This window comes from Monodelphis domestica, chromosome 1 (assembly GCF_027887165.1).
Source record: "Monodelphis domestica isolate mMonDom1 chromosome 1, mMonDom1.pri, whole genome shotgun sequence".
In the NCBI taxonomy this organism is placed as follows: Eukaryota; Metazoa; Chordata; class Mammalia; order Didelphimorphia; family Didelphidae; genus Monodelphis; species Monodelphis domestica.
This window is the reverse complement of record NC_077227.1, coordinates 694,633,020-694,649,794: the sequence shown is the minus strand read 5'-3', so window position 1 is coordinate 694,649,794 and position 16,775 is coordinate 694,633,020. Positions and strand designations below refer to the sequence as shown.

At 38.1% G+C, this 16,775-nt stretch overlaps 1 protein-coding gene across 10 annotated transcripts in view; it reads right to left on the bottom strand.

Moving 5' to 3' along the window:
• The window catches only part of LRRC36 (leucine rich repeat containing 36), a 69,822-nt gene that overhangs the window by 6,482 nt on the left and 46,565 nt on the right, over positions 1-16,775 (bottom strand). For all 10 annotated transcript variants that reach the window (XM_056805182.1, XM_056805330.1, XM_056805245.1 and 7 more), the window contains 5 exons: positions 16,235-16,524; positions 5,389-5,554; positions 2,295-2,446; positions 1,255-1,378; positions 166-280 (listed from right to left, as the gene is read on the bottom strand). In XM_056805182.1, coding sequence (XP_056661160.1) covers positions 166-280; positions 1,255-1,378; positions 2,295-2,446; positions 5,389-5,554; positions 16,235-16,524 — 847 coding nt within the window. The remainder of the gene's footprint in view (positions 1-165; positions 281-1,254; positions 1,379-2,294; positions 2,447-5,388; positions 5,555-16,234; positions 16,525-16,775) is intronic.

Here is a 16,775-nt window from a genome sequence, read left to right as displayed (position 1 = left end):
ATCTGTTTAAGGCCTTGTGGTGCTAGGTTGCTGGAGATATACAGATGAAGATGGACACAATTCTTGCCATTAGGGAGTTCGTGATCTGGACAGCATCCTGTGCTGCCTCACCAAAAGACAGAAGGCCCTCCCTGCCCCTTCAGAAAACATGGAGCCCTTCTGTACCTCTGACTTTCCTGGAGAAGGCACACTGTTTCTTCTAGTTTCTTTAGCTGGTTAAGTTCCTGATTCAGACAATTCACCTGTAAATTCAGCTGCTGGTTTTTACGGAGCAATTCGTCTATAAGGGACATAATGCCTTTGGGTTAGTAGCCTTCTGGCAAACCTACCCATTAGTATGTAAGGTTCTTCCTGTCTCCAAGATGATGGATTGGAGCCAGATGGGTCTTAGGAATTAAGTGCCCCCTCCCTTGCCCACTCCCAATCTCCCCGGACATCCTTACTTTTAGTTGGAGGGGGTAAACCAGTCCGACTGCCCTACTATTCAGTGCTGTGGCCAGCCAGTGCCCCCACAACCTAGTTCAACATGCCCTGGAGTTAGCCCATCTTAATGTATTTTTACTGCTTACCAGTACAGATATGAAAAATCACAGGACATCATTTAGGAAGGGATTAGTATTTTAGTTGAGACACAGAATGAAGTTAGAACACATTTAAAAATCTACATACTCTATCTGGCTCTATGGCAGGCTGGTGGCAAAGATAGGAGTCTGTAAATTAGGCCAATTGAAACATGCTCATTTTCATGACAAATAACACTATGCTGGTTTTGTGGAGATCAAAAACACCTCTGAAAATTAACTGTCTTGGTGCTAGGTGACATAGTGGATAGAGTAACAGGTCTGGAGCTGGGAGGACCTGGGTTCAAATTTGGACTCACACGTTTCTGAGCTATGTGATCAGGGGCAAGTCATTTAAAACTAGACCTTGCTGATCTTCCGCTTAGAACTGATACTAAGACAGGAGGTAAGGGCTTTTTTTTTCTTTTTAAGTAACTGTGTCTCCTTCTAAAATCAAATTGCAATACAAAGTCAAAGGACCTTACAAAGGATAAAGTTGGATGAAGAGCTCTATGGAAAGTGCTACTTGATAAATTCTCTAAGAAATGAAATGTGGGCTGGGGTAGGGGAAGGTAGTACTTGTACCTGACTCCTAAATACTAGGGCTTCTTAAGAGTTAAAACAGCCAGGGGAGGGGAGAGGGCCATCGTCTAGACACATATATCTAAGTCTGCAAACATATGGGTGGACTTACCATAACTGTGAGACTGGTGCCCACCCACACCAGAATTGGAAGCATTTTCCTCCAACAGCTGTACCTTTTCAGACAAAAAGAGATTTTCCTCCAGTACCCTGACCATCTTTTGCTTCAATGCTTCCTTTAGGTTAAAAAAACAAAAACAAACATCTAAAGGGTTTGGAATCCTGAGGAATGTTTTCAAAAAACTAAAACTATCTTCACTTATGCAAATCAGTTTCTCTGCATTTTTTTCTCCCTAGGATACTAAATTAGAAAACACAACTCAAATGTGTCAACAAACACAGAATCATAAAGCTGTAAAGCAGTCTTCAAAATCATTTACTTCAGCCTCTTTCCCAATGGTTACTTCTCTCCTCTATAATATCCCTGACAAGTGGCTATTCAGATTCTTGCTTGAAAAGAGCTGGCAACGAAACATATGAGTTTCCATCTGTGTCTAGAAATAGGACAATCCAAAGCAATTCTCTTAAGTTCATACAATTAAAATCCTCAGAAACTCTGCAGTGACTGAAATCCCCTTGACATTAGAAGCTAATGGAGAAAATCCTAGGCAGCCTTAGACATGCAGGTTAGAGTTTGAGGCCTCAACAACTTAACTTGCCATCAGGACTCCTGGATCCACCAGAAAAAGGAAGAACTCAGAGTAGATCTTCCTTTTCCCAAGAGACACCAAAACTCAACCCTAAACCATACCCCACTTTTATCACTAGAGGATTTTTCTGCCCTGGCTCAGGGTTGTTGCCGCTTTTGTTGTTTTAAACAAATTTGAAAGATATATGTACCTCACCTACCAGGTAGCTTTGGAAAAGGTTAATATCAGAGATTTAGTCTGACATTTCTCAATGTGCTTTTTTTAAACCTCATAATAACAATTCATAAGTTTTGTTAATTCCATTTTTGGAAGATGGGTCAATGTATGTTTAATAGGAATTTCTAGAACGTCATGGTGATGATTAACTTTAAGTAAGGGCCATTCCGTGTCTTATACTTTTACACTTTGCTAGCAAGGCACTAAAGAGGGATGTGAAGTATACCAGATCATTTGGAATACCAGGGAACTGCCCTGCATCCTTTAGATCAAGGTCTCTTCTTCGTGAGGATTTCAGACTTTCTTCAGGCAGTGAGCGGGTCCACTGTTGAGCAGGGTTGGGAACCACCAAGCTCAGAAGCATATCCCGGGCAGAAACTACAGAGAATTAGGGGGAAGAAGACAGATAAAATCTAAAAGCAGCAATATCGACTTACACTTTCTTAAATAAAGTCATTAAATACATATTCCCTTGTTAAAGAATTGGCCTTGGGATTCCAAGAAGTCTTGGTGAGATGTCTCCTTTTTCCAAGGAAGAACAAAAAGTGAAGAAATTTATTTCTAGAGTTTACTTTAAGAGCCCAGATGAGTATGAAATGCTCTCATCATTGGCTTACTATCAGGTGACAAGTAGGAGATATGAGATTCAAACTCAAGTCCTCTGACACAAACGGCAATGAATGCCCTTTTCATTACATTATAGAAACAGAGCAAACTGCTAAAGAGGGAGGAAAACAGAGACCAGATTTTCTCTCTCTGTATTTCCCTCTTTAGAGATCAGAAAGAAAATATAAAACTGAAAGTTCACATTTCCTATTTTTACCTAGTGTTTTTTCCAACCTAGAACTCTTGTTGAGTGCTGTTTACAAAATAATAAAAATATATTGGAAGCCAAAATAAAGAACTGCAGAAATCAACTGTTCAATTTCCTCATTCTCACAAACAGAACCCAAGGCCTAGAAGGATTAAGTGATTTGTTCAAGGACACCTAGCTAGATTATGAATGTTGGGGAAATCTGAAAGACTTAAGAAAGGTCATTTTATAAAAACAACTTTTTGAAGAGTGTTCTAGCTCATCTGGTTCTATTTAAAAGCCTTTTGTAAGATACCTCAGATTTATGATAAATAAACCTATTGGAGATATAATAATCCTCATTCTTTCTACCTTCTCAAAATGCTATAGCATTGAGAGTGGTTAACATACTACTTAACATTTGTACAATACTTTAACATTTATATAAATTATTTCATTTGAACTCCATAACCAACTCTCTCTATTTTGAAAATCTGAAATTTTTGTATATGAACTAGGGATAAACTATAGATGAGAGCTATAGAAATGAAAACTCCAAGAATAAAAAAGAATATTATTTTATACCAAGAACATTAGCAGGACCATATGCACTATCTAGTTATTCATGAAAATTCCTGATAATAATTAATAACTGATAATTTAATAGCATTTTGAATTTCATAAAGTGCTTTTATATAATTTTATTTTCTCAATTGCCCTGAGAGTGGACAAAGCAGGTAATGTTTTATAGGTGAAGAAAGTCAGAAGACATAATAAATAATTCCCATTCACACAATGTCTTTTTAAGGTTAACAAAGCATTTTCATCACAACAACACTGTGTGGTAGGTGGTATAGACATTGTTATCTCCACTTTATAAAAGAACTGAACAGAAGTGATAGTAACAATTATAATAATACTAGCTTATATAGAACTTTAAAGTTTGTAAAGCATTTTGCATATGTTATCTCATTTAATAAAACAATTGTGCAAATCAAGTACTATTATTATTGACATTTTACAGATGAAGAAACTGAGGCATGGAGTGATCAAGTGAATTGTCCAGGGTCATATACCTATTAAATGTCTGAGGCAACATGTTTTGCCTGACCACTTCTGGGGGCTTGGGATCTTGGCCAGGTCACTGGGACCCTGGAAGCAGAAATGCAAACTACAATTTGGCATAAAGTCTTCTTTGTTTGAAGTCAATAAAAATCCCTTCTGGAAAGTAAGAGTTTGGAGTCCACCCATGGAGGGGATGCCCTGCCCGGAATCCTGGATGGCTGTAACCTGGACTCCCACAGCTAAGAATATTCAGGTGTTGCAGTTTCCCCATTGCTAGTGTTGTTCATTTATGTTTTCTGTTTGTAAGCTAAATTGCTGGGTCTTTGCATAATAATAATAAACTTATTTCTTTTTATCTTTTACTTAAAAAATGTCTGAGGCAAGATTTGAAATTGAGTCTTTCTCACTCATACTTTAGGCCTCTTCTCCATCACAATAACTGGTAGTAGAGAGGTTGTGACTTAGTCATCATCATACTAGCTATTAAATGGAAGGCCTTGGTTGCATCTGTGTTTTCTGACTTTTATTTTGTTTTCTATTTTACCTTTATAATCTTGTAGAGAAAGAAAACTATGATAGAAACTCAGATTTGTTGATTGGTGAAAATTAGGAAAACAACTTTCTCTGGTTTGATACAAAAATTCTTAAGAGTTCCTTAAATCCTTAGGGATTAACAGTTCCTCTTCACTGGAGCTCAGGTCCAGGTTGGCATTGGTAGCTTCTCTCAAACCTCCCAACTTTTGAGGTCTGTGTACAAGAATCCTGTCTACAATATAATCCATAAGGGATCATCCAACCTTTTCCTCCTCCAGGAGTTGAACCCTCTTCCTTCTTTTGGTAAGCATTCTTTGTGGGGAAGCTTTTCCTTACAGAAGCCTCTACAGAGTTAAAGCTGTTAAAGCTCAAAACTTTATGAAGGCTTTTGGGACACCCAGTGACATCTTCACCCAATGGACCTAACTTTACTTCTAGAGATAAAAAGGATTCCAATCCCTTTTCTATTAGGAGTTATCATATTCCCAACTAAGTCTTCCCTTCTCTAAGCCGAACAAGCTAGGTTACCCCTCACATCATCCTCCATCACAAAGCATGCTCTCTGAGGCTCTTGACCACTCTGGCTACCCCTCTTGCTTCCTTCACAAAGGAAGATCTTTCCTAAAATGTGACACCCAGAATGAAACATATCTGGGCTGAGTCAAGCAGCACTACTAACTCCTTAGGCCTATGTCTACTTAATGCATCCAAAGCTACATTAACTTTGGGGACTGCCATATCCCATGTTGACCCATCCTGGGGTCTGTAGTTCACTCAACCCCCCTCCTAGAGGCTTTTCAAATCTCCTGCTGATGTGGGGTGAGGAGAGAGCTTGTGGTGCATGGGCACTTTGGTTCTCCTGGAAACAGCTCAGAAGCAAGAGTGGAGTCATTGTTGGAATGAGAGAAAGGAAAAGAGAGGAACTCACCCAGGAACTTCTTGTTGAGAAGCAGAGATCCTGAGCCATTCCAGTGCTTGTCCACTAGCTCTAGGAGCTGTTGGAGCACCCCAACCACATGGGAAGTCCTGGCAGTGGGAGGGGGACTATGGTTTCCTTGCAAACCAAGCAAACTGCCCGGGTCACTAGAGAGAAGCTCAAGAAAGGAAGAAAGCATACCATCCAACGTCATTATTACTCAGGAAGTGCAGCAGGAATCCAGAAATCAAAGTCACCACAGACTGTGGCCTTAATTTTCAAGTCAAGATTAATTACATTCTAACATATTACACTATAATTATATATTATTAATCAGAAAACTAAATACATACTAAAGGAAAAAATGAAAAAATTACTAAAGTATAATATATAATTACATTTTAATTATAATAGCTCAGGTAAACATAATCTTCTCTTCCAGGAGAGATACAAAGATCTGGTTCAGTATCTGCTACACTGATATCTCTGGATATTTTTCAGGAAAAAATTCTATCTCTTCAAAATTCTGTGCTGTCTGTTCTGATCTGTGGCTGACCAGCTCTATAAATTTTTCAATAATGATACTATTGTTCTTGGAACTATAGATTGCAAGTTCTATCTAAACCTGTTATATCTAAAAAATCAAGTAGGAAGACATCTACAATGATAGCATGAAAATTACATTTTATAACTACTAAAGTTTGCAAAGCACTTTTAATGCAATAAGCTTGCCTAAGAAGTTATTGTCAGGATCATTGACCTCATTATGGCAATGAGGAAATTTGAAAAGTTATTGACTTATAGGGTCAGTGTCAGAGTCAGTTATGAGCTCCCCACTCCAATTCTAGAGCTCTTTCCATACCACCTGCCTCCCTCATGCTATTTTGCATCCGTGATCTGGATCTGCACATTTATTCATTATTTCAGCAAATAATTCTTGAGCACCATTTTTAAAGAAAGTGTATAGCATCACTCTAAGAAATGTGAGAAGAAACAGAGAAAGAGAAGTCATAGTCTCTGTTCTTGAGAAGTGCAAGATCTAGTTGGAAGTCAAGGTAAAACACATATGGAAAGGGAACAGCATACAACCGAGTCTCAAATAAGCAGTAAAAGAGAAGTGCTACAGGAATTTTGAAGAGGGAGACATTTCTGTATACTGGAACACTCACAGAAAACTAGAAGAAGTAGGGCTTAAAATCCCCTTAGAAGGATGTGGAAGGAAGAGAGTAAGGGTGAGGGTATGAGGAACTGAGCTGTAAGTAAGGAAATGTAAGGAAAGTACATTGTGGGAAAAGAATACAGACTTGAGGGTTTATACTGAAAAAGAGCATAATATTGGGAAAGTGGGTTAAGGTCTGACTACCGAGGGCCTTCAGTACCACACTCAGATGTGTGGCTATAGAAGAGGTTTGACAATGAAGTAAAATTAAGAAAAGCCTTCTGAAGAGGGGGAAAACAGAAGTCAAGCAATCTAGGAAGTGGGCTTCAGAACTGGTGACATTTTCAACTTGGGTTCTGTGTTAGAGAGCAGTAGGAAAAGAAAGAGGCAAGAAAATACATGGTGACATTTCTCTCCCATCCTAACAAAATCTACCCTTGGTCCATGCAGCCCCACTACTTATTATTCTGTAGCTACTTACACAGAACCTCTGTTTCCTTTCCTTTCACTGTTTTTAGTTCTCTACAGTCTGGTTTCTAAGCTCACTGAAATTGCCCTCTTCAAAGTTACAAACGGTCTTTTAATTGACAGATCTAATGGCCTTTGCAGTCTTCATCCTTCTTGACCTATCTAGCCTTTAACACTATTATCCTCCTCTTCATCTTGTCACGCTTTTCTAAGTTTTCATTACACTGTTCTCACCTGGGTCTCCTGCCTTTTTCAGGCTCCTTTTTGTTTGTTCTTTCATTTTAATATTTTATTTCTTCACAAACACATAGAACCAATTTAAAACATTCTTTAAAATTTTTTGAGTTCTACATTCTCTCCCTCCCCTCCTTCCTTCACCCATCCTTAAGATGGCAAGATGACAATTTGATCTATGTTGTGCATGCATCATCCTACAAAACATATTTCCATATTAGTCATGTGAAAGTAAATATAGCGCAAAAACGAAGAAAAATTAAAAAGTTTTTAAAAGTATACTTCAAACTGCATTCAGACTCCATCAGTTCTTCCTCTGGAGTTGGATAACATTTTTCATCCTAAGTCCTTTGAAATTGTCTTGGATCACTGTATTGCTGAGAATAGCTAAATTATATATATATATATATATATATAATATATATATATTATATATAAATTATATTAGTCATTGTACAATACTGCTGTTATTGTAGACTATGTTCTTTTAGTTTTGATTATTTTGCTTTGCATTAATTCTTATCAGTCTTTCCAGGTTTTTCTGAGAGCACTCTGCTCATCATTTCTTTTTTTTTTTTAACCCTTACCTTCCATCTTGGAGTCAATACTATATATTGGCTCCAAGGCAGAAGAGTGGTAAGGGCTAGGCAATGGGGGTCAAGTGACTTGCCCAGGGTCACACAGCTGGGAAGTGTCTGAGTCCAGATTTGAACCTAGGACCTCCTGTCTCTAGATCTGGCTCTCAATGCACTGAGCTACCCAGCTGCCCCCTGCTCATCATTTCTTATAGCACAATAGCACAGTAGTGTTCTATCACAAACATATTTCACAACCTATTTAGGTATTCTACAATTTATGGGCATTCCCCTCCATTTCCAATTCTTTGACACCATAAAAAGAGCTACTATAAACTTTTTTGTCTAAATAAATCCTTTTTCTTTTTTTTTTAAACCCTTACCTTCCATCTTGGAGTCAATACTGTGTATTGGCTCCAAGGCAGAAGAGTGGTAAGGGCTAGGCAATGGGGGTCAAGTGACTTGCCCAGGGTCACCCAGCTGGGAAGTGTCTGAGGCCAATCTGAACCCAGGACCTCCCGTCTCTAGACCTGACTCTCAATCCACTGAGCCACCCAGCTGCCCTCTTTTTTTTTTTTTTAATAATTTTGGAATACAAACCTAGTGGTGCTATTGCTGGGTCAAGAGGTGTGGGTAGTTTTTATAGCCCTTTAGGTATTAGTTCCAGAATGGTTGAATCAGTTTATAACTCCACCAATACCACATTCATCGGTATCTCAATCCCCCCCCTCATCCTCTACAATATTTGTCATTTTCCTTTTCTCTTATAAAGCCAATTTGATATGCGTGGGGTGGTACACATCAGAGTTGTTTTAGTTTGCATTTCTTTAATCAACAGTGACTTAGAATATTTTTTTCCATTTGACTATAGATAACTCAGATTCATCTGAAACTGCCAGTTTATATCCTTTGCCCATTTTATCATTTGGGGAATGACTTGTATTTTTATACATTTGACTCAGTTCTCATATATTTGAGAGATGAGGTCTTTATCAGAGGAACTTCCCGTAAAACTTTTTTCATTGTTATGATTACTAACTTTTCCTCCATTTTATTTTTTTCTCCTGTTTTTCCTATTCTCTCTTCTTTTACTCTATCCATCCTCAAAAGTGTTTGAAATTGAGAGGATGTCCATCAATTGAGGAATGTCTGAACAAATTATGGTATATATTGGTGATAGAATACTATCTGTGCTATGAGGAATGATAAGAAAGATGATTTCAGAAAAAGCTGGACAAATCTACTTGAACTGATGCAGAGTGAAATGAGCAGAACCAGAAGAACATTGTACAGCAATATTGCCTGATGATCAACTGTGAAAATTTGGCTACCCTCAGCAATTCAATGATCTGGGACAATTCTGAAGGACATATGACAGGGAATACTATTCACCTCCAATGGAAGGTCTGTTGGAGTCGACTGTAGATCAAAGTGTACTATCTTTCATATCAGTGTATTTATGGTTTTCTTATGGGGTTTGAGTTTTATATGAGTGTGCTCTTACAACGAGCAATATGGAATGTAGTGGACTTCTCTACTAGCAGCAATGCAATTCTGAGGGACTTATGAAAAGGGATGTTATCCACATCTAGAGAAAGAACTGTGGGAGTAGAAACAGAGAAAAAAAAACAAACAACTGCTTGATCACGAGTCACTGGGGATATGATTAGGGATATAGACTCTAAACAATCACCCCAGTGCAAATATCAATAATATGGAAATGGGTCTTGATCAATGACACATGTAAAATCCAGTGGAATTGAGCATTGGCTATGGGGGGTTGAGAGGAAGGAGGGAAAGAACATGAATCATGAAACCATGGAAAATTTTTCTTAATCAATTAAACAAAAAATTTTTTAAATGATTAAAAAAACAATGAGCAATATAGAAGTGTTTTGCATTATAATACATGTATGACCCAGATCAAATTGTTTACCAACTCTGAGTGGGGGGGGGGGTAGGAGGAGAGAAGGCAGGAAGAAATACAGTTTGGATCTTACAATTCTGAAAAATGTATGTTGAAAAATATCATTACATGTAATTGGGAAAATAAAATATCATTGAATTAAAACATTGAAAAAAAGAAAATAATAAAAAGAAATGTTTCGCTTCCAATCACTGCCTCGCCTCATTTGCCTTCCCTTCTATCATTCCCACTCCCTTCTCTTATTCGCTTCCCCTCCTACTTTCCTATAAGGTAAGAGAAATTTCTATACCCAAATGAATGTGAATGTTATTCCCTTTTTGAGCTAATTTCAATGAGTACAATTCAAATGCTTCCTCCTTAGTTACCCCCATCTTCCCCTCCACTGCTCTTTCTGCCTCTTTTATGTGATATAAATTCTACCTATTCCATCTCCCTTTTCCAGTGCATCTCTGACCCCTTAATTTTATGTTTTTAGATATTATCCCATCATATTCAATTCACACCCACATCCTTTGTCTGTGTATACTCCTTCTAACTGCCCTAAGAATGAAAAAGGTCTTAGGAGTTTCAAGAATCATCTTCCCATATAGGATTGTAAACAGTATAACCTTAATCAATCTCTTATCATTTTTCTTTCCTATTTGCCTTTTTATGTTTCTCTTGAGTCTTGTATTTGAAAGCCAAATTTTCTATTCAACTCTACTCTTTTCATCAGAAAATACTTGAAAGCCCTCTATTTCACTAAATATCCACATTTTCTCCCCTGAAAGATTATACTTAGTTTTTCTAGGTAGATGATTCTTGGTTTTAATCCTAGCTCCTTTCCCCTTCAGAATATCATATCCAAGCCTTCTGATCTTAAATGTAGAAGTTGCTAAATCTTGTGCTATCCTGAGTGTAGTTCCATGATATTTGAGGGTTTTTTTTTTGTTTATGTTTTTATTTTTTCTTTTTTTTTAAATTTTATAGTATTTTATTTGATCATTTCCATGCATTATTCATTAAAGACTTTTCCTCCCTCCCATCCCCCCCCCCCGTAACTGACGCGTGATTCCACTGGGTATCACGTGTTCTTGCTTCGAACCCATTGCCATGTTGTTAATATTTGCATTAGAGTGTTCGTTTAGAGTCTCTCCTCTGTCATGTTCCCTCAACCGCTGTAGTCAGGCTGTTGCTTTTCCTTGGTGTTTCTACTCCCACAGTTTGTCCTTTGCTTATGGATAGTGTTTTTTCTCCTAGATCCCTGCAGATTGTTCAGGGACATTACACCGCCACTAATGGAGGAGTCCATTACGTTCGATTATACCACAGTGTGTTTGTCTCTGTGTGCAATGTTCTCCTGGTTCTGCTCCTCTCGCTCTGCATCACTTCCTGGAGGTCGTTCCAGTCTCCATGGAATTCCTCCACTTTATTATTCCTTTTTGCACAATACTATTCCATCACCAACATATACCACAATTTGTTCAGCCATTCCTCAATTGATGGGTATCCCCTTGTTTTCCAATTTTTGGCCACCACAAAGAGCGCAGCTATGAATATTTTTGTACAAGTCTTTTTGTCCATTATCTCTTTGGGGTACAGACCCAGCAGTGCTATGGCTGGATCAAAGGGTAGACATTCTTTTATCGCCCTTTGTGCATAGTTCCAAATTGCCCTCCAGAATGGTTGGATCAGTTCACAACTCCACCAGCAATGAATTAATGTCCCTACTTTGCCACATCCCCTCCAGCATTCATTACTTTCCATAGCTGTCATGTTAGCCAATCTGCTAGGTGTGAGGTGATACCTCAGAGTTGTTTTGATTTGCATCTCTCTGATTATAAGAGATTTAGAACAGTTCTTCATGTGCTTATTAATAGTTTTGATTTCTTTATCTGAAAACTGCCTATCCATGTCCCTTGCCCATTTATCAGTTGGGGAATGACTTGATTTTTTGTACAATTGATTTAGTTCTTTATAAATTTGAGTAATTAAACCTTTATGTTTTGATTTTTAATTGGGGGTGTTGGGGTTTTTTGTTTGTTTTTTGGCTGCTTGCAATATTTTCTCCTTGACTTAGGGGCTCTGGAATTTGGTGATAATGTTTTGGGAGTTTTCATTTTAGGATCACTTTTCAGAAGGTGATAGATCCTCTCAAATTTCTAGTTTGCTTCTTGGTTTTAGAATATCAGGGCAGCTTTCCTCGATAATTTCTTGAAATTGATGTCTAGTTGTTTTTTTTTTTAATCACAGCTTTCAGGTAATCCAAAATCATTCTTAAATCCTCCCTCCCAGATCTATTTTCCAGTCTATTTTCCCCTATTTTTTCAGTCTTCTGATTTTGTTTTATTATTTATTGATGTCCCATGGAATCATTAGCATACATCTGCCCAATTCTACTTTTTAAAGAGTTCCCTTCAGTACATTTTAAAATATCTTTTTTCCATTTGACCAGTTTTTAAGAAATTCTTCTCTTTGGTGGATTTTTGTGCCTCTTTTCCCATTTGGCCTCTTCTTTAAGATGTTATTTTTTTCAGTATCTTTTTGTGCCTCCTTTACCAAACAGTCAACTATTTTTCCATGGTTTTCTTGGATCATTTCTTTTTTCCAATTTTCCTTTATTTATCTCTTATTTTTAAAATCCTTTTTGAGCTCTTCCAGGAATTCTTTTGGGGCCTGAGATTAATTCACATTTTTCTTTGAGGCTGCGGGTATAGATATTTTGACTTTTTGCCGCCTTCTGAGTTTGTGTTTTGATTTTCCATGTTATCATAATAATTTTGTATGGTCAGCTTTTTTGTTTACTTATTGTATTTTATTATTTTTATGGTTTGCTTATTTATTGACTTTTAAAACTTTATAAACTGTTAAAGTTGGACTTGCTCTGGGGTGGAAGGGATACTGTCCCAAACTCATTTTTTTGTGCAGTTGCCGTCAGAGCTAGTTTTAGAAGTCTGTAAAGTTTTTAATTCTTCCAAGGTAGTATGATTCCCACCAAAGAGGTGTGTTTACTACTTTCCTTGCCTAGACTCTGATCTGTGAGTGACCACAAGCATTCTTCTTTTCCCTGGAACTGTGACAAGGGTCTCTGCTCCCCTATGGCCACAGGCTTTAGTGTGCTGGTGCTACTTTTCATTCAGACTATAACTCAACAAAGTCCTATACCCGGTGCCAGCAAAAGAACCCCTGTAATCACCTTCTGATCAGTTGTCTAACCTCTTTACTATCTGTGGGCTGAGAGCTCCCAGAAGCCACTGCTGCTAATTCAGGTGCCACCAATGCCTTTTGTTGGCTTGCTGAGGGACAGCCTGCTCTGGCTGGGTCTGCTCTTGACTGCATTGATAGATAGAAATTTGTTTTACCCTATCCTTTTGTAGGTTCTGATGCTCCAGAATTTGTTTTGAGGCATAATTCTAAAGTTGTCAGTAGGGGAACTTGGGAGAGCTCAGGCAAGTGTCTGCTTTTTTTTGTCACCATCTCTGAGCCTTCTCTTGGTCTCCTTTTTTTGGTTAACTATCTAACAGTAACTATCTCCCCAAGGGTCTGTCTCAGGGACTTCTATTCTTTCTAATTTTTCTTGATATTCTCATTAGCTCTCATGGAATAAATGATCATTTCTCTAATCTTGCTCCTGACCTCTAGTTTCACATCTCCAATTGCCCCAAACTGACCCCATTATCTCCATACTTCACCCCCTAACCCACCTAGAGTCTTTCCTCTTCCTTAGCTACTATGAAGGGGACCTACTATGCTAGTCACCCAGGTTTACTTACTGAAGTATCATATTCAACTTCCAATTTCTCACTCACTCACTCACTCACTCACCTAGACTAATTGGTTGCCAAATCCTGTCAATTCTACTCCAACACCTTTTGAACAGGTTCTCTTTTCTCTTCAGACATTGCCACCGCCTTGGGATAAGAATAAGCCCTAATCATTTTATACCTGGATAACACAACAGCTTTCTGGGTGGTGTCTCTGCCTTAATTCTTTCTTCACTTTGATCTATCCTCCAACTCAGCTATCAGTCTGCCTAAAGTGTAAGTCTGACCATGTTAACTCCTATATCTAATCAATTAACTCTAGCAGTTCCCTATCACATCCAGAATCACACACAAAATCCTCAGTTTGGCTTTTAAAACTTTTCATAACATTGCCCCTTTCTACCTTTATAGTCTTCTTTCACCTTACTTCCCTCCACATTCTCTATGGCAGTGATAGCAAACCTTTTAGAGACCAAGTTCTCAACCTAAAACCCTCACACCACAAGTGAATCCCCTGCCTTCCCTTAAATAGGGGAGGGAGGAAGCATTCCCATTGGGCTACTGGGCAGAAGGGTGGGTAATGTGAGAAATGTACTCAGGCTCATGTGGAGAGCATGTGGAGAGGGTAAAGGGAGAAGCCCCCTCCAGCATGCATGCCATAGATTCACCAACATGGCTCTATGATTTAGTGACACTGGTCTTTAAGATATTCCACCTCCCTGAACCACACATTTTTTTAAAAAACCTTTACCTTTCATATTAGAATCAATACTATGTGTTGGTTCCAAGATAAAGAGAGTTAAGGGTGAGACGATGAGGGTTAAGTGACTTGTCAAGGGTCACATAGCTAGGAAGTATCTGAGGCCAAATTTGAACATAGAAGCTTTCCCTCCCCTTCTAGTCAGAGTCTATATGGGGAAATATGATTCATTAACAGACAAGTACCAATAGAAGGTAGAAAATGTGGGAGTAAAGAAGAGACCAGAAAAGTGCTCTGAGGGAAATATAAAGAGGGAGGCAATGTTAAAGCAGCTGGAGAGAATCAAGAAGAGTTATAGGATAGTGGCATCTGAACTAAGTCTGGAAGAGAAGAGTTCTGAAAGGTAGAGATAGGGGGAATATTTATCCCTGACATAGAGGTTGGCATGAACAAATGCACAAAGGTCAGAGTTGGTTATAGATTTAGAGCTTGAGTAGATCTTTGAAATCATTCAGTCAAGCCCCATGTACTGATGAGGACACCAAGACAGTGATTTGCCCAAAGGTTACATAGGTATTGGCAATAAAGATTGTATTTGAACTCATGTGAGAGAAAGCATGTCAAATTCCAGTTTTAAATGGAACAAACAGTGGAATAATGAGAAATAAGGCTGAAAAGATAGGTTGGGACTGAGGTTTGGAAGGTCTTAAATGCCAGGCTAAAAAGTTGTTCTTTTTTTAATCTATTGAAAAACTGAAGTGGAGTGGCATGGGAATATTATGTGCCATAGAAGAGAATGTTGGCAGTCACATGAAGACTAGCCCAGAGATATGCAAGACTGGAGCCAAGAATACTAAGTTTAATAGAGGCATTAAATTGAAAAAAATTATGTAGTATAACCATTTACTGCAATGCCAATCTAAGACATTTTATTCAACAATAATCACATATGTTGATTGATCAATAATGATGAAGACGCAGATGAGGTTTTGTTTGCTATATGAGCCAAAGTATAGATTCAATCATTCTTATAAACAATTTATGTTGATATTGATTAGAATTATATAATAATTTTCAAATTTTCAGTCTTAGAACATCTGATGAAGACAGGAGCCTGTGGATCCTGCAGGGATCTATCTATTCCTTCTTGTCTGTGCTTAAAATACCACATTAATGGATTAGGAAGAATAGCCCTCTTTTTGTTGAGTTATCACACCAAAGTACATCACAAATTATTCATTTGTATCAGAAGCAAAAGTATACGTACATTCACATGTAGATATTAGCACAATATTATAATTTGGGAGGCCTTTGGAGACTTCTATTATTTCTGGATCCCCAACTATTCAGCACCATAGATTATCAGAAATGTAAGAAGCCTTAGAAATAATCTAGTCCAGACATTTCAAACACAGTCTGTGGGCACAATGCAGCCAGAATCAGATTAAAATGTAAGTAGGAGATTTTTAATATTGATATGTAGCTTTCTAAGTCAATATGTACCTGCCAGCATCCTTATGTATAGTTTAGTGGCCCCACATTCAATTTGAGTTTGGCACCATTGCTCTAACTTAACTCCTTCATTTTATGGATAAGGAAATTGAAGCATAGGTAAGGAAAGTGATTTGCCCCGGTGCACATTGATATTAAATTAGTAGAGCAAGTCTGGGATTTTTAATCCATCCAGGTCTTCTGACTTAAAGTCTAGTGCTCTCCCCTTTGTACTGCATTACTAAATCCACCCCTAGATGGGTTTCGTGTTTTCTGGGTTTTTCTCACATATTTGTAGTGGAAGTATATGTAGAATTCACATTTCTCACATATTTGTAGTGGAAGTATATGTAGAATTCATTCCATTACAGGAATGAAGGATCTATATGAGGCACACAGACCCCAGGAAAAATAATAAGCTTTGGCCTTTCTTCCATAACTTCTGCCTTCAAAGTCACCTGTGTGTTCTGATTACACTGGTCAGGAATTTGTCCCCATAAAAAGAAACATGGTCATGGTGTAGTTTTGATTAAGAGATCAAGCAAACAAACAAACACTTGCCTCATTGTTGGTAACATCTTGGAACCCATGCTTTGGCACCACATTTGAAAGAAGACCATCCTTCCTCTTAAATGCCCTTCTAGTTGGGCTCACAGACCTCTTTGTTGAAAGTCCCCTGTCTTCTTGAGTCCCTGAAGGCAACAGGAGTGTCCGTAGAGAGTTTCCCATGGCAGTGTTATTTTTGAAAGAACCATGTACTTGTGTTAAATCAGTGAGGCCCCCAGATAACTGCTGTTCGATATTGGACAGCAGGGCGGGATCACTGCTAAAATAGCCTGTGGTGTAGAGATCTGTGGAGGGAATGTGCCAGAAAATGAAAACTCTCTGGAGAGGGATCCTTCACTTATTCTACAATTAGCTTCTTTGTAAACTCAGGGTCCATAGATATGGACATTTTGCTGGTGATGACTCCTGCCCTTAACCAATTTGGCCTTTAGATGACCAAAAAAAAAAGTATACGTGTGTAGATATGTGTACATACATACATGCATATATCTATATCTATCTATCTATCTATCTATCTATCTATCTATCTATCTAT